This window comes from Paramormyrops kingsleyae, chromosome 25, assembly GCF_048594095.1.
Source record: "Paramormyrops kingsleyae isolate MSU_618 chromosome 25, PKINGS_0.4, whole genome shotgun sequence".
NCBI classification, from domain to species: domain Eukaryota; kingdom Metazoa; phylum Chordata; class Actinopteri; order Osteoglossiformes; family Mormyridae; genus Paramormyrops; species Paramormyrops kingsleyae.
This window is the reverse complement of record NC_132821.1, coordinates 22,485,618-22,503,867: the sequence shown is the minus strand read 5'-3', so window position 1 is coordinate 22,503,867 and position 18,250 is coordinate 22,485,618. Positions and strand designations below refer to the sequence as shown.

Below are 18,250 nucleotides of genomic sequence, written 5' to 3'. Positions count from 1 at the left end.
ATAAAATGGAAACCGTTTAGTGGGGGAAATTAACTGAGCAGCTGCCTTAAATTGATATAAGAAAATTAGAGCTAATCTCACACTTTAAATCTTTTTGAGGCCCGGCTCCTGAATGCGGCAGACAGCGCCCGTAAATCTGCCCCGCGTCTGCACGCAGTCCGTGCCCATTTACTATGATTTACTGTGTTTTCCACGTTAATCTGACTGGAAGCGATGGGAATGCATATCGAATTAGCGCCGTGAGAAATTAAGCTTTGGAAGCGTCAATCACGGCCTGGTTTAATCCTGCAGTAGCCAGTGAAGCCCGAGATGTGATTTGGGCCAAACCAGCCGGGATGGACAACCTAGGAGTCCGACTCATTTGTTACCTTGTTGCTGAAAAAGCTTTTTTCAAATATTCAGCCTAGCAGAACCATCTTAATGCATCTCCTGTCCATCCTGTTTAAGTGGCGCACTGGTCAGCACAGCCAATGTGCACATTAGCTCTTCAAGATCTCCTCCAGAACACCTTAAGTGCTTGCAACCCCCCCCCCCCCCCCCCCCCCATGGTCTCTGTTTAGTAGCTGTGACCTTGTCACATGTGTGGTTACATAGCATGTATTACGTTTCAGGTTTTTACCATAGTCAATCAACACGATCTTGACATTCTTTGTTTCTTAAGGTTCCCATCTTGTATGGATTTCACGTTTGTTTTATGCAAGCTAAACTATGTTTCTAAGCTCTTGGTTGCTTAATTGAATGCATTAGTATTCAGGACTGTATATGTTGAATAAATTAAATCTCGGTGCGGTCTGTATCGATTTGTCTTCTTCCGGAATCTTCCGGAATCCCGTCGGCGGTCCCCAATGGGCCGCGGGTTTGCACGGCTCTTGCCCGCGTTTGGTACGTTGCCGGTCTGTGTCCCATGGAGCTTTCTTCCCAAAAAGTGGGGTTTATTGCACCCCCTCCATGGTTATTCTCAGAGCCGTGTACGTGTGCAGCGTGCGGGCGGGACAGGGTGCGTGTTTGGTATTTAATCCACGCCCGTGGCTGAGGGCGGTGATCCTGTCGCCTCCATTTCGGGAAGATGGAGAGGGAGGCGGCACAGAGCTGCCATTTCATCACGCACACACACGCACATGACACACACGCAATGTCTCTGTCATCCATCATCCCGCTCCCTTGCCCCCCTCCGCAGTGGCGTGCGGCTGCGTGTCTGACCCGGGGGGGGGTCCCCGGAGAGCTTCCCAGGTCCGTCTGAAAGCGCAGGTACTCCTGCGGGGGAGACTTTGGCTGAGAGAGAAATTTGGCAGAGGTCATTAGAAGTTACTTGGGGAGAGATACTCTGGGCGGGGAAAGTTACTCTGGACGGGGAGAGTTACTCTGGACGAGGAGAGATACTCTGGACGGGGAGAGTTACTCTGGATGGGGAGAGTTACTCTGGATGGGGAGAGTTACTCTGGATGAGGAGAGTTACTCTGGACGGGGAGAGATACTCTGGGCGGGGAGAGTTACTCTGGATGGGGAGAGTTACTCTGGATGGGGAGAGTTACTCTGGACGGGGAGAGATACTCTGGGCGGGGAGAGATACTCTGGATGGGGAGAGATACTCTGGACGGGGAGAGTTACTCTGGACGGGGAGAGTTACTCTGGACGGGGAGAGTTGGCGGTAAACAGGCCGGGAGAAATATGGATGGTGTGTGGCTTCCTGTCGGAAATTTTGACCAGGGAAAGAGGGAGGTCCAGATGCCGGTTTGTCTGGAGTCATCGCCAGCTCACACCCCGCCCCCCCCCCCCCCCATTGGGGGCGGACCTATCTGCCAGGGGTCCTGCAGCTGCCTGTCCATCACACCAGTGACTCTGTGGCATGTGTTTGGGACAGTCTGCGCAGGCTGGGGAACAGATGGCCCCCGCAGGTGTGATGGAGGGACCCTGATCAGATGGGGGGGGGGAGTCGGAAAAGCAGCGCCTCATGGGGGAATCTACTCCCAGCGACAGATTGCCTCGTATTGCCCCCGGGGGTACATATAGAATGGCGTAGGTATCATGGTATCATTTAAATACCAAGGTCTGTTTATTGGGAAGGTGCATGAAGGCAAATGAAATATTTGGGGGGGGGGGCACGTTCCTATACCCCTGGGCACATAGCCTTGTTTTGTGGTCGGAGGTGGTCAAATGGATAATGTGGTACTGGCTGTTGGACTGATGTCACAGCCAGAATGCGAGGAAGCTGTGACAGATGTGGCGTGATCGCGATGGGCGCCGGTTCCTTTTAGCGAGCGCCACACCGTGTCCGGTTCCGACCCGTCGGCTGGCCGCCCATCTCCTGCTCCGCTTTCCATTAGCTGAGACGGCCTCTACGCAGCGGGGAGTCTGGCTTTCTGCGGATAGCCGCCCCCTCTTCCCTCCGATTACGCCGAGAGCTTCTGACGGCGTTCCAGCGGCAAATTAGATTTGACCGCCTTTCAGCTGAGGCGGGGAAAATGGTATCGCTCCTCCGGATTTGGAGGGTACCTATTAATATGTCAGAACTGGGTTTGCAAATTGTCGTTCTCCTGTCAGATCCTGCTGAACCCTATCAGTGCAGCTGCGGGTTTGGATCACTCCCGTTCAGGTCCTTTTTAATGTACCGGCACTTCAAATCCCCAGCTGGCCGTGCTGCAGTGACAACCCTCAGCCAGCAGGGGGTAGTGTTGCATAAGAAACTGCTCTATACCTTGAAGTCTTTGCCTTTTTTGCCCTTGTATAAAGTACTTTATAGAAACAAAGCACTTTTCTCTAGTCCCGAGGCTTTGCTTAAAGTTTACCTCCAGGTTGCCGCTGTTAAACATCTGTTCTTCAGAAGCTCTTAAGACGTTCCTTTTCTTTTGTTGTGTGCGTCGGCTTTTTAAGGCTGCACGTTCTGTCGGGTTAATCAATCTGGATGCGGGCGCAGATGGAGCGGGCGGGGTGCTGGTACGCTTTCCCAGAGCGGGAGCCGCGGAGAGTCCTTATCGTCGGGAAATCCACCCTCTGCCGCATTCCCTGAGTCACGTGACTGCTGCGGACGGAACTCCTCTCCAGTGCAGGTCCGGCTCAGCCTTCCTGGCCATAGTGTCGAGGCTTGTTGAGTGGGCCAGAAGCTTGTGTTCTGGTGATGCGGCCCCCCCCGTATCTCCACGGACCCTCCCCCGCTATGATCGGAGCAGCCGCAGGTGCATCCGTCGGCGGCGACGCGATTGGGCGTCTCCTGTCTGGCTGGGCGAGTGCCAGATGCGGCTGATGTCTCTCCGATGCAATTTGACGTGTCTCCTCTGGCGTCACGCTCCGCTCGACACCAGGCGTCCGCCCGGTTTTACGTGAGGGGTGCGGGAGACGGCGGGAGCGGCCGGTCCGAGAGTGATGGCCCCCTGTTCATGGAGGCGATTCGGAATGGAAAATAAGGGTTTGGCTGGCGGGGGGGGAGCAGTGAGCAAAGGATGAGGGGTGCGCCCGTTAATTTTCACACACTCCCATAGGGACGTACGTCTCTCAAGAAACCCATGACAGTTAGGGGGGTGGGGGCTCAATGAAGTGGGTGTGGCCTAAAACTGGGGGTGGGTGGGACCTAATAGCTGTTTGCGGTTTTTGTTACACAAACTAGGATCATTCGACAAGGCAGCCCCCCCCCCCCCCCCAAGAACCATCATTATTATTCAGGTCTCAGTGTAAAATGCGATGCTGTGGGGTGAAATGACAGCAGGGTCCCCTGAACCGGCATCGGCCTCCAAATGCTAAATTTATCAGCGCTAATTCGTGTCCCCTCCTACACGTGTATTTTTATAGCACTTTTTGGGCTCGACCCCCTGCTGTGGCAGCCTTCTCATGACACACTAGGTACCTGGCAAGGCAGCGCAGGTTTCACCGCCAGCCTGCAGGGGGCGCTCGTGCCCCAAACACCCGCCTGGCCTCACTTAGGACGTGTGTTGCAGAGCTGCATGAGCGGCTCCCAGGCTGCGGCTGGACACCTCTATGCCTTGTTACTGACTGCGGGGCTCAAGCCTCTCCGGAACCTTCTCCCCTTTGGCGTCCTCTCTCCCTCCGAAGCAGCCCCCCAGCGGTGGCTGTTGCCTTAATTATGCTGGCGATGCTGGAGCCGAGTTGGGACTAAACGTCGCGTTCGGCCAGGACTAATGCCTCTGTCAGTGCAGTGTGAATAAAGCATGAAAGTAAATAATGAAAGATGACAAAAATACCAGGGAACAGAGGGCGGTAATTAGCGTCACCTGCGGAGGCATTTTCTGCAGCAGCCTAACGAGAGTCCCGGCTCTCCGAGCTGGTCATGGTCGGCAGCTCTGCCCCAGCAGGGGGGTGGGGTTGTGTGTCTGGGACGGGCTCCCCCACGGGCTGGCTGCTTCCCAGGATTCCCTTCACCCAGGCCACATGAAAGATGGATGGATGCATGTTTTTGAGATGACTGTTTATTGCACCGGTGTGGTGTGTCCTGGGTCCACCTGTCTCACGCTGACGGTCCCCCAGAATGCACCACTGCGCACTGGCTTTGTGTGATGCCTAGGGAGCGTGTCACCTCCATGTCCTCTGCCACTGTCCCTCATTCCGCTGGCCCACTGTGTGCCGGTGACAGGCCGCTTAGTCCAGAAAGCAATCGGACCGGGGTCGCCCACGAGCAGCATTCTACTGGTGCGGCACTTCACCAACTGCGCCGTAGTGGGTCAGAGTTGCTAGTCCGACATGGGGGGAGGGGGGGGGCACCAGTGGATGGGAGGAGGGGAAGGGGGACAGAGTGAGAGAGGCAGAGAGGGGGAAAGAGTGGGCGGAGGAGTGGGCGATTCAGGAAGAGAGGGAGGGTGGGATGAAAAGAGGGAGGGAGAGAGGGAGATTAAGGAAGAGGGAAGGAGAGAGAGGGAGATTCAGGGAGAGGGAGACTCAGGAAGAGAGTGGGAGGAGAGGGAGGGAGATTCAGGAAGAGAGGGAGGGTGGGATGAAAAGAGGGAGGGAGAGAGGGAGATTCAGGGAGAGAGAGGGAGATGGAGATTCAGGAAGCGAGGGAGAGGGATGGAGAGAAAGAGACGATGAGTGGTTGATTCAGGGAGTGGGAGAGGGGGAGATTCAGGAAGAGAGAGAGGGATGGAGAGAGGGAGACTGGAAGAGAGGAGGAGGAGAGAGTGAGATTCAAGAAGAGAGGGAAGGAGAATGGGAGATTAGGGAAGAGAGGGAGATTCAGGAAGTGAGAGGGAGAGAAGGTGTGAGATTTAAAGAAAAACGAGTACAACACAGAGGAAGAAGAGAAGCCAAAGATTCAGGAAGAAAGATAGACGGATTGAAAGAGGGACAGGGTTGAATTAAAAAAGGAGAGGGTGTGAGAGAAGAGAGAGAGAGCGTGATGGAGGTAGAGGGACGGAGAGAGTGAGTTCAGGGGAGGGCTGTGCTCCTGCAGTTGAGCTGTGATCTGTTTGCATTCGGCTCACCGTGCATGTTTCTCTCTGAGCGACGGCGCTCTGCTCGGCCTTAGAAATTAGCGCTTATTACGTCTAACCCACGCAGGGCAGTTTATTTTTATCTGCGAATACCGGTGTGGCCCGGAGGGTCTGCTTCAGCCTCGGGGAGTATGAGAGGCTTGGCCATTTAGCCGACACGCCCCCCCCCCCGAAGAGTCGCCGTTCAGCACGTTTTCTTTAAGAAGCGTACAAAAGAGGAGAATATGCATTCACACCTACGTCATAATCTGTAGGTATGTGTATGACTAAATACGACATGTATCACAATATCTCAAAATGCTGACCGTCACCCTACGCTGGTGCTGCAGTGCTGTGAACGTGGAGCAGAATCGTGAAATGGAGGACAAATAGAAAAGATTCCGCACGCACGCACACACACACACACACACACAGATAAGGTATCTTTGTGGGGACCACCCATTCATTTACATGGGGAAAAACCCTAATCCCAACAATGACAGCCTTAACCCCTACCCAGCCCTAACCTTAACCAGAAGTAACCAAACAAATCATAAGTCTTTTGGCATTTTTAGTTATTTGATTGCAGTCACAGATTTTTAAATATTGAATTTCCCCTTGTGAGGATTGGAAAAATAACAGGTTTTTTATCACATTGGGGACATTTGGTCCCCACAATGTAATGTATACCGGGACCAGAGCAGACAGACAAACAGACATACACCATATGTATATTGGGGTTTGGGTCTGTCAGCTCTCAGAGCTCCTTTCTGAGTCGCCCGGGTACAGATGCGTACGATCAATGATTTTCCCAGTAGGTGCTGAGGTCGGAGCCGTTTTCAGCCTGTATTGTGTCCTGGAAATGGGCTTTGTGGTACCCTGGCCTGCACTTTTGCCGTTTTCGCGTACCTCATTTCCTGGTGGGTTGGATGTGGTGCGGCCATCTTGTGATGTCAGTAGCCAGGGAGCATCGATCCAGGCCCGTTCGTCTCGCTCTCCCGTGTCTCACTGCAGCCCGCCTTCTCCCAGAATCCACTCGGGGAGAAATGAGAATGCGCTTCCCGCGATCCTGCGTTGCATTGTGCCGCTGTTGGGTCGCATCCAAATTGGCACCTAAATCAGACGTGGGCCGCGTTGCCGTGATGAGTATCGATTTTCTTATTGTGTGGACCGGGGCGGGGGTGCTCTCGTAACGGCGCCGCACGTTTGCCGACGGGAGGAGACCAAATGATGCGAGCGTCTGTTATTATTGGTCTTATTGTTCGTTTTGTCCCGTTTTAAGGGACAGAGATCCCATCCGCGGAGAGCGGCCGGGCCCAGAACGGCCCATGCTGGCCTCAGTTCTGCTGTTAGAGCTGGTAATTGAAACGTCGGAAGGTCGGTATCTCAGCAGCTTCATTAAGCTGTCAGCGGAGGACAATGCGGGGTGCTGGGAGAGATGGCCAGGGCTTCTCCGCCAGGAGATACGCCGTCTTGCTCCCGATCCTGGCGTTACACCGCTGCTGGCTAACACGGTCGACTTACGGTACAACAGCACTTCTCAACCTCGGATCTGAACCAGCAGCCATTTCGCTCCAGCTATCTAGCTCAGTATTACCCTGTTAAACCAGTAACCCAGTGCTTGGCTTACCCAACAAAGGCAGGTTTCCATCCATCTGTCTTCCAAATGCTTATCTTGGTCGAAGTCATGGGAAAAAAAACGAATTTCAACGACATTACTTTTAACAATGCAGCCGTTTCCCTTGGTCCTGAATACCTGTCCGCGGGGGTCGCTGAATTTCCCTGCCCAGTGATGCGTCAATAGCAGTGGCCACTTAGCCAGTAGGTGACTTCCCTTAATGTCATGGAGAGCGCCCCCAGCTGGAGAGGCGGTTTATCGTGGCCACTGTGTCGCGGGTGGAACGCTGCCACTAATGCGATGGCTTTAATCTCCGTTACGGACGGGGAATCCTCATTCCGTGTGTTGCTGAGAGCTCGTCTGAGCGGCTTATTACAGACCTAATAAACCACACCCCATAATTTATTAAAGCTGTCTGCGTCCTCGCCGCTGGTACATAAATTATTTGTGATTATGGATCCGGACATATGTAAGTCCTTTTCTTTTGTATTTTTTTTCCGGTAAATGAATTTTAGATTTCCTCTTGGTGGACAGGCTAGGTCTTCCTGTGATACTAAGGATTTCCCCTTAATTTTACTCTAATTTTACTCACTTCTCCTCCAGGATGACTAACCGATGGATCTTCGCCTGAGTGCACATGCTCCCCCTGCCCCACAGGGGACTCGCTGGCTTTGGTTTCGGCCGTAGTTCAGGCAGCAGAGTCTACAATTCGGCCCCCCTGGTCTCAGCGGTGACCCCTAGGGGCCGTGGTTATGTACTGCGACGGTGAGCCTAACCCCATCCATTTCAGCTCTCCCTCAGCACTCTGACATGGCCGGATGCTACTGCAGATGTCACCTCTTCCCCCTGTCTGAAAAATACAGCTGAAGCGTTCTCCTAATTAAGTCCCCCCTTCCCAGAAGGTAGAAAAAACTTGGACATTTATCCATGCCCGAAGCTGCCCAAGGCCAGTGGCCCTGCTAACGGACCATTAGCACGTTAGCGCCGGGGTCTGCGGGGCCCCATCGGCGTGGCATTGATGTCTCGGCCTGGGGGTGATGAGAGTACCCCAAAGGGGGCGCCGTGCTGGAGTAACGCTCCCTCTCTGACTGCGGGGAAGCCTCTCTTCTGCCCCCTGGCGATTGATCCGTGCCATCCATCACTGTGCTGTAAATCTGATGTCAGCGGTTAAAGGCAAAGACTGTGGAGGGGGGCCATATATCACTGCCCCACCCCACCCCGGTGCCCCTGCGGCAGATTTAAAGCGGGAAGGGTTGGAGAATGCCGTGCTCCCGGGTTCGAGGTGCCGATGGAGGCGGATTCGAAAGGGTTTCCCTGAGTGAATTGTGGTGTTCCCGGTCACAAGGTTACTGTCCGCCAGAGGGGGGGCTGGATGGGGGTGTGAGCCGGGGGCAGTGACATGTCAATCACAGTCCTCATTTAAGTCGCCCCATCCTGCAGCCCACACTTATGGCTCGTTAGCCAGCAGATACATAATCATTCGTTGGCATCTGTACTGCACCGGGGATGGGGTGGGGGGGGGGTACACGACAAGGACCCACCCCCGTGCCACCTGCTGCACTGGTGCAGCTCTTGGTCTTGCCTTTGCCGCCGCCTCCGTGTGGCAGACCTAGTAGGTCAGTCCGGTGGTCTGCTATCTGGTGGTCTGTTGTCTGGTGATCTGCCATATGGTGATCTCATATCCAGTGGTCCGCTATCTGGTGATCTCCTATCCAGTGGTCCACTATCTGGTGATCTACTCTCTGTTGATCCACTTGCCTGGTGATCCGCTATCTGGTGATCTGCTTTCCAGTGATCAACTATCCAGTGATCTGCTATTCCAGTGGTCCGCTATCTGGTGATCTACTCTCTGTTGATCCACTGCCTGGTGATCCGCTATCTGGTGATCTGCTTTCCAGTGATCAACTATACGGTGATCTACTCTCTGCTGATCCACTGCCTGGTGATCCGCTATCCAGTAATCCTGCACAGACATGTGTTTTACCCCAGTATGGCTTCTAACTTCCTGTCACACTTGCTATTATTATAATTACTCTGTTTATGGTTCTCATTTCCTGCCTCTTCCCCCAATTTTTTTATTCCTGTAGTCTGGGAAAGCAGTATGTGTGTGTGTGTGGGGGGGGGGGGGGGAGGGTTCCTGGAATCTGGTGCTCTGTTAATGATTTACCAGCAGGAGATGCTGGGTTAATATGCTTACCTGGTTCTGCCGTCTCGGATGGGAACGCGTTTCCCCGGCATAGGCTAAAGCTGCTCGGAAGGTCCTTATTATGCACTCTCTTTGTGTTTTGAGTTTTTCAAGGTCCTGAACTCTGAAAACGCTGAAGTTCCTGGACTGTTGCTTATCTTGTAATACAGTATTGGCAGCCCGTCTATCGCAATTGTGAGATGGGCCCGGTTGGCGTGCGTGCTGCGTGCTCGACGTGCCGCAGCCGCGGGGCACAGCGTGTGGACACGCTTCAGGCCGAGGTGTCGGGAAAGCTGAGACGGCGCACAAGAAGAAGATCTTTAAACACCGTGATTTGCGGCCCGATAGCGCAGTCGCCCTGGTAACCTGGTAACCCCATCCGGAGAGTGCAGAGACAGCAGGCTGGGGGGCTCTGGGGGGGGGACACCGGACCTCCTCTTTACATCCTTGGGGGCTGTAAGGGGGCAAGGTGATGGGGGGGGGGGCAGGTTTCTTTGAGCTGTATCAGGCTACAGTTTACATATCTGCCTCAAGTGTCAGGAGGTGTTTGTGTGTGTGTTGGTTTGTGTGTGTGTGTTGGTTTGTATGTGTGTGTGTGTAGGTGTGTGTCGGGGGGGGGGGGGGGTGCCTACCTCCAGCTGAGTTACCGAGAACATTGTGAGATTGTGTGTTTGGAAACTGCTCAGTGTGTGTGAACTGATAACTCTGTGTGTGTGGGTGTGAACGTGTGTGTGTGTGTGTGGGTGTGAACGTGTGGGTGTGGGTGTGAACGTGAGTGTGTGTGTGTTTGTTTGTGGGTGTGATCGTGTGTGTGTGTGTGTGTGTGATCGTGTGTGTGTGTGTATTTGTGTCACCATATCTGTCTTCACGGGGATTCGGTCATAATGCTTTTATGTGCAATAAATGCGCCTCTAAATTACACCCCGACGAACATATGGAGACAGATAAAAAAAAAAATCTTTCACAGAAGAGGGCATTATATTGAAAAATCACCAGACTGAAAAGCATTTGTGTATTTGCGGAAACCAACAAACACACACACACACACACACACACACACACACACACACACACACACACACACACAGCCCCCCAAACACAGCCGGGTCCTGTGCCCCTCTGTGCCGTGTATCTCGGTTCTCCACCTCCTCTCAGTACATTCGCACTTTTTCTGAGGGATCTCTGTGCTGTCGGTGATGTCAGGGGCGGATTCGAGAGCCGACTCCAGCTTGGACCCGTAGGGCAAAGGGAGGGGCGAGATGGGAAGGTGAGAGAGGAGTTCTGGGTGCCTGCTGATCGCCGGCCGGGGATTGTGGGTAAGGAATAGAGGCTTCGGTTCCTCCGAAATGCTCAGCTTTACCTGAGAGAGTGTGACGGACCTCCCCCTACAAAGATCTAGCCATCGTTGGGGTGTGCAGCTCCCATAGTGTCAGGATCTGGGTTCCAGCTCTTTACTGATGCTTCTGTTTTCGATACCAGTTGAGCTATTTATGCAGAGTCTGTTCCAGGTTGTTCAAGTGCTGGCCTGCAGGGGGCGAAACACCATGGACCGAATAAAATAAATGATCTTATTTGATGTGTTATTTGAATGCTCCTATTTTCTCTCCATCTCTCTGTCTCTGTCTCCCCATATGTGTCCAGCCAAGCATGTAGAACATCTGAGAACATCTGCTGAGCTCATTCAATACCCGCTTCCTTTAAGGAAACAAAACGAAATCCACCATCCATTATCCCGCATGCTAATTCGCGGGCGTTTCCATGTGACTCAGGACGCCCCCCTGTGTGTACTGTGTTCCTCGTCACTCGCCTATTGTAAACGCATAGATAGCTTGCGAATCGCCGAGCCCGGGTCGATCAAGGCCGAGGACGGCATGCTCTTGGTAACCCTCCCACCCGTCTGAAGCTGCTGGGATGAACAGGCAGGCAGAAGCTTGTGGACTGTAGCTTATTGAGGGGGGTTTCTTTGGTTGGCAGGCTGTTCCACACACACGCTCGCGGTGGGAATGTCACGCTCCCACAATGCTTTGCTGTTGTGAAGAAGCAGGGGGTCCTGATATAGTTCGCTCAGGTTTTCACTCAAAGCAGAAAGGCATTGCTTCTGGCGAGAAAAATAATATAGAAGAAGTATAAATATTAAAAGAGATGTTCTGTAACGGGGTTACAAACCGGGTGTTACTGACAGGGTGGGGGTGTGTGCTCTGTTTACTGATAGCCTTAATAAGCTGTCATGTGACTGATGCTGCCGCGCTGCCCCTCCAGAGGACCGCTTGGACTGGGGGAGGGGGTCATCCTTTCAATCATGCCCCCCACCCTACTTCTTGGCCAGTAATGGGGGGGGATCTTTGGGCAGCCCCTTGATCCGGAGAGAGAGCGGCCTGTGAATGGAGGGGTCCCGCTGCGGTGTCACCGGCTGGTCCTTCATAGTAATTTACCGCTTCCCTTGTTTCCCACCTCCCTGCATGTCGAGACTTCCCCGGGGGTGGGTGCGGCGCATGCAGGTCTTCCCGAGTGAATTATCGGGGGCTGAGGCGATTCGAGGCATGTGAAGCCGGGAGCAGGTGGGAGGGGGGTGCTGGGTTCGGAGGGACAAGGAGTCTGTGCATGTTCTCAGAATGTTCCGTATCAGCATGGAGCCCAGCGAGAGATGGCAATAGTCAGGTTCCATGTGATGGACTATCTGCATTTTTTATTTTTTTCCAGGGGCGGGGGGGGGGGGGGGGGGTGCGCTGTCTCATCGCCCCATTAAATAGTCGTCGGTATGAATGGGCATGAATATCTAAGCTGCTCAAATCTCTGCATCTGGTAAATAAACAGGCAGACAAACAAAGAGACAGATAAAGTCGGAGCGAACATGCCGGGGGGGGTTAGCGGCACCGCAGAGCGGCCGTCTCTCGGTGTCTGGGGCGTTCGTGTTCGAAAAGGAGCCTGAACAGACTTCAGATCTCCTTAAGGTGGAGGGCGACCCAACACGGCCCGTCGGACCTTCTGCGATTGATCAATGGAACTGAGACCCTGCCAGCAGACCCCCAGCCCCCCAGCTGCCTGTCACGCTCCATGAGGTTCACATACAGTGATGCTTCCGCCGGCATAAAAAAAAAAAAACCATTAAAAAAACACAGAAAAACAGCGTGCTAAAAAATACATTTACCACCGGAGGTCACTGGTTGCCGACGTTGCTGTGGAAACGCGTGACCCGAATGCTGTGACCTCGCGGGCTGCAGGCGGGGGCGTGGGGAGGCGGACTCCCCGCCGTGACCGCCTCATCAAACGTAAATAAATAAGCGCTCTTCAGATTAAGGGTGACATTAGGGTACCACCCCCCCCACAAGCCCAGTTCTCCGCTTCCTTGAGTCTGCCTGCAGGAGGCCGCTGAACTGGGCCGCCACCCTCAGACGGATAGACTGCTGGCCCCAGAGTCTCAGATGGATGCAATGCCGGTTCTGGGCGGAGTCAACGGGAAACGGAGCAGAGACGGGAGGGAGGGGACCCCCGGAGCAGCAGGGGGGGGAGCTGGGGGGGAGGGAGGAAGGTCACATATCTCCTTGTGGCTGATGCCCGCCTGACCCGTCCAGGCTTTTAGAGGGGCTCACTCAGGGCCCAGAATCTGCGCCAGGGGGCCTCAGGGGGCGACTGGCTGTGTGTCTGTCCCCCCCCCGCAGACGATGCCTCAGTGCTGAAATCAGACGCCCTGAAAGAACAGGCTGCTGACAGCCCCCCCCTCATGCCGGCCCATTCCCCCGTCCCGCCTTGTCTGTCCTCCACACCCTTAGAAATGTGTCGCCCGTCCGGGATCACACCTCTCCTGACTGGCACTTTCATTCCTCATCTGTGCGAAACCTCCCACCCCCATCTCACCCCACTCTTGATAGGCAAAGCGCCCCCCCCCAAACCACCACGGCATACTTGCCCCTGCTGTCCTTTTCTGGACGGACGTTTGGGGAAAATGCTTTTTGAGAAAATGTGATTCAAACTGCTAGCTCAGACTCGACTGGTGGGGGGGGGAACCATGTGACAGCTGCCTCTATGCCCCCCCCCCCCCCACTTAGCGTGTCCCATTTATCGCCTCTGAGAAGCTAGTAAACAGGTTTCAGTTCTGAGGGCACGTCTGGGTCGTTTCCCCGTAAATGTCCCCCCGCCATGTCCATGCTGGAAACACGCTGTACCACTCCCTGCCGTGTTCACCGGCCATTTCACCGCAGTCATGTTCTCTTTTAGTCCCCCCCCCCCAAACACTGATGCACCCCCGGAGTATCATACCCCCCCACCAATAAACGGGGCCAATTTCGACACGGCCTCACCGGCCCACGCCCTGCTGAGGACGGGATATTTAAACTGTACCCTCGTAAAACGTAACACCTCCACCATCAATATGCTAATTCCCACTCCGCGGTGCAACTCATAAAAGCTCTATTTTGTGGCACTGTGTGCAGTAAAAGACGGGTTCTCGGTCTGCTTCCCGAGCAGACGGACTGCGGGAGCTGGCGCCCCCTTGTGTCAGGCCCAGAAAGCACACTGAAAGGTCACCCCGGGAATCTCCGCCCGCCTGCCTCGGCTGCCAGATGTCACTTTTTTGGTTCTGTATGCGTGCTGCTCGGGTGCTTGCCTCTGCTCTGATGTTGCCCTCTGTGCTTTGCTTGTTTTTTTTTTTTGTCTGTCGCTTTCTGTGGCATGTTCCCTCTCAGGAGGCCGTCTCACACTCTTCCCCAAGCCCAAGGAGGGGTAATAACCTCTGTATGAGCCCCGCACTGGAACTTCACGCCCTTCGGGGCTCAAATCCAGCCTCCCGCTGGTGACCTTACCCTCACCTCTCTCTCTCCCACCTCAGAACAAGATCATCCTGGACCCGCTGACCTTCAGCGAGGCCCGGTTCCGCCCGTCGCTGGAGGAGCGCCTGGAGAGCATCATCAGCGGCGCCGCCCTCATGGCCGACTCGTCCTGCACCCGCGACGACCGGCGCGAGCGCATCGTGGCCGAGTGCAACGCGGTGCGGCAGGCACTGCAGGATCTGCTCAGCGAGTACATGAACAACGTGAGTAAACCCACCCCCTACCCCCACCTCGAACCCTAAGCCGCTCCAGCGTGACGGTTCTTGGGCTCATCCTCATGTGCGGTTCCCTCACATTGCCGTCGCTTTCGCTCCTTGGTCCCCTTGAGACGTTCTTCCAGCCTGACTTCACGCTCTGGGACTATTGTGCTGGGGGGGGGGACTTGCATGTAGGTTAACGAAGACGGGCGTCTGGATACCCTGTCATCTAGTGACGTTTCCTGTGACAAACGGCGCCTTCTCTAGGCTCTCTCATTAGCTGGAGAGCTTACGCGACTTTAATTCAGAGTGTGTTGATCTTCGAGATTCCCTTGGGACGTACAGCAAATTTGTACAGCATCAGCATACCAGAGCCCTAACAAATAGAAGATGTCAAGGGGTGGGAGAGGTGGGGGGGGGGGGGTGGGGGGGGACTCAGAACATGAGAGATTTGGCTTTATATGCGAGTGGTTGGTTGCCAATTGTTATTGAAGGCCCCTTCCACTAGGGGGTGCTATGTGTTGATGGTGTAGTAGACAGTGTCGCCCCCATAGTTGTTGGGGTACAAAAAGAGAAGCGTTCAGATGAGGGAGGAGGGTCAGGATCGCCCAATGAAGTGAGAGATCCAGATGGATGATGTCACGTGAGGTTCACTGGCGCCAGCTGGGAGAAAACGAAAGGGACACGCCCAGGAAATGCGATTTACAAGAGGCTCGTCTGCTGCTGCCAGTTGCTGCAGGTCTGTCGGAAACATTTGTTCCGTTATTCTCATTAAGGTTTAAAAGCGAATCGTGACAAAAGCCTGAAATATGTTTCTGTGGAAGCAGACAGAAACTTGATGTCAAGCCATGAGAGAGCTTCTATGGAACAGTTACACTCACTTAGTGTGGGGGGGGGGGGTGTATGCATCTCAGTGCACTGGTGGGGGGCATGCACTGGGGGGTGTACTGGCAGGCAGTGCACTGGAGGGGAGGGATCACACTGGTAGGGGGTGCACTGGGAGGAGGAAGCTAACTGGGTGGTGTACTGGGGGAGTGCACTGCGGTTGAGGGATTCAGAGGTGAGTTTCTTGGAGGGGGGGCATTACTAATCACATGCTAATATCCCGTATGATGCCCACTATGCCTCAAGGGGCTTTGGTCCAGCCTCGAACCCGGGCTGCTGGTGTTTGCTCTCGTCCCCCTGCCCCAGTCCCGTACGCGGAGGGATGGTTGCCTTTAGAGAACCCCGCTGAAAAGAGAGGGAGAATGTACTATATTTGGAAAAATGGCAAGACCAAACACCGAAGCGGCTGCGGGGGTCGATGGCGGAGTTGCGCACGCTAACACGCTAACGGCCGCTACAGTGGCCTGCCGTCTTAAAGGGGCCACTCTGTGGGATTCACGCAGGGCTCGATCAACCCATCTCAGGCCTCCAGTGGGGGTGCCCCCCCTCTTTGATTTTTATATTTTATTTTCTTCCACTTGTGTCTCAATCATTCAGGCTTCTCTTTGGGGTGGGGGGGCACACAAGGTTAATCAATGTGGCTGCTGGCGATAAATTAGCTCCAAGTGACAGTGAGGTGTCCATATGTGTCCTGTGCACGCCGGGCTGTGATTGGTGACGGCTCCCGCTGGCGCTGAATCATCGCCATTGGCTGATTTAGTCACGGCAGGCGGACAGAGCCATATATCAAATGATCGGCAGTGTAATGCATCGTGGGGTGTGGATTCGGGTGGGGGGGGGGGGGGTGGCACCTTACTACGTGTATGGTAAACAGGATTTGGGGTGGGGGGGCGGTGGGGAGGTCAGCGCTGCTCTTTAATGTTGTGTGTCAGTATCCAAAATTAGCAACTGTGCATTAGCATCAGAGTGTGGAGCTCAGCGTCCTTCTGACCTGATGGAAAGCCGGCTTTGCTAATGGCGGATCCAGGGGGGGTTATACCGTGTCTAGACTTGTGCCCCCCCAGTGGCGGGGACAGGTTTGCGCCGGCGCCACGCCTTGGGGGCCATCCTGCGATGACGTGGCTATGCGAGCGTGGGGGTGTTCATTCGAGATGGGGGGGGGGGGGGTGACCCCACTCGTTTATTTATAGGGCAAGGCAGTGATCAAACACCCAGGGTGTCCGTCCATGCTCTGGTAGCGACGGGGGAGGGGCATTCAAGTCTTGAAGTGGGTGCCGGGCATCACAGGTGGGTGGTGACAGGAAGGGGGCGCTGTGCTGTATAGGGCTGGTACAGCCATCCAAAAATAAAGGAGAAATGAACAGAAACAAGCAGAGGACTGTCAGCTGTTCAAATCCATGCCCGTATATGTATGTATAAGTATGTGTGTGTATACATATATTTATATATATCATAGTCAGTCAAAGGAAATTTACCCAGCTATTTATCTGGGTAGTAATGGTATATGTGCTCAGAACACAATTTTACATTAGAACATATGACAATGAAGAGTAACACGACAGAAACTAACAAGAATTTCCTCCATTCTCCAAAAAGTCACCGATATCTAGTTGGACGGCTAGATGAACAGCGCTTCAGTTCCCAGACCCTCTCCTCAGGGGCACCCCAGCCATCCCATGGATTTGGTACATTTCACATTCAGCTCAATTAACTCATTAGTTTGAATCTTTTTAAAAAGTCAGCGAGGTATTCATGAGCTATGTGAAGTGGGGTAGTGATAGAGTCGGAGAGTACATGGGTGTATTAGATGGACGCTGTAAATATTAGGGTGGCTTAGATAAGGTTTGGAAATGGCAAAGCTGGCACAGACATCATAGATTTACACCAACATGACGACCAACATGACGATCATTTCATCATTTTCTTTGACTTACTAAGACTTTTGCACAGTACCGTGTATAGGAGTAAACATATTTTTCGAGTAATGACTGGACTCCTCTACACCTGTTGGCACCCTCATCATATTTTAACACCCCATGAGATATTCCTTCTCCTCTAATTGAACGTAACGGCTCCGTGAAACCTCAGTCCAGAGCATTTCTCCCCTCCGTGTTTGGGGAAGCCGTCCGGCAGTGCGGAATGAGACTCCCTCTTGCCAGGCGGCAGACAGGAAGAGCTAATTAATGTCACACCGTCACGCCGCCTGCGCCGCTCATTATGGCGCCGTTTCTGCCTGGCTGTCGGTTAGCATTAGCGGTTCCGAGTCCACGGCGACGCTGTCGGTTATCCGCCCGTTATTCCCTGCAGCAGAGGACTGGAGGAGGGTCACGTGCGCCATGTTAGGTTTTGGCTCATAGTGAATTTCGACACACCGCGTCGGTGGGGTTCAGTGGAGCCTGGGGCGTGGAAAAGCCGCTTTTCTGGGGGACGAACAGGTGCAGGGGACCCCCTGTCAGAGGTGGGGGGTGCTGGGATTTGTGTATTTGTTCACCAGAGCGCAGTGACCCGCAGGGGGTGTCGACTTCAATCCAGTGAGCCCCACGGCTGCCGCAAGCCCGCGAGGTGAACTCGTCTTTGTTTTTCTGTTAGCGGGAGCCAGACGGTCCGTCTCTCAGGCTGCCGGCGTTCACCCTCACCAGCTTTAGGAACTTCTGGATTGATCCAGAAGTCAGACTCTGAGGTTATCCAGCGAGCTGAATTCAGATGGATGACCGACTCGCTCGATTGTTACTTTTAACAAGGTCGCATTGGCATCGGCTGCTCGGAAACTAAAAATCACTCCGTCGGAATCGATCGGGACCAAGTATCCGAAACCATAACTGGAAATCGGCGTTAAAAAAAGCGCTACAGTGTGTGGAAACGTATGAAAGAGGCTTTTTTAATGTCTTTCGGCTCTGTTTATCAGTAAGCCGTAAAACCTCAACGTCCACCCCCTTCGGAGGACGGTATTACGTCGCTGATATTGTAGCCAGAGATGAACAAACAGCCCCCTACTCCCCAGGTGAAAATGTGCTGATGTCATGTGCGCTCATACTGCCCGGCGACATCAATAAATAAAAGATCCCTGTGTGGCTGAGGTGAGCCCATCTCATCCCCCATCGGGGGGGGGGGGGGGGGGCGTCCAG

At 54.0% G+C, this 18,250-nt stretch overlaps 1 protein-coding gene across 6 annotated transcripts in view; it reads left to right on the top strand.

Annotated features, from left to right (window-relative positions):
* ctnna2 (catenin (cadherin-associated protein), alpha 2) overlaps positions 1 to 18,250 on the top strand; it is a 239,838-nt gene that overhangs the window by 58,129 nt on the left and 163,459 nt on the right. For all 6 annotated transcript variants that reach the window (XM_023799332.2, XM_023799334.2, XM_023799335.2 and 3 more), the window contains exon 7: positions 14,043 to 14,246. In XM_023799332.2, the coding sequence (XP_023655100.1) occupies positions 14,043 to 14,246 (204 nt within the window). The remainder of the gene's footprint in view (positions 1 to 14,042; positions 14,247 to 18,250) is intronic.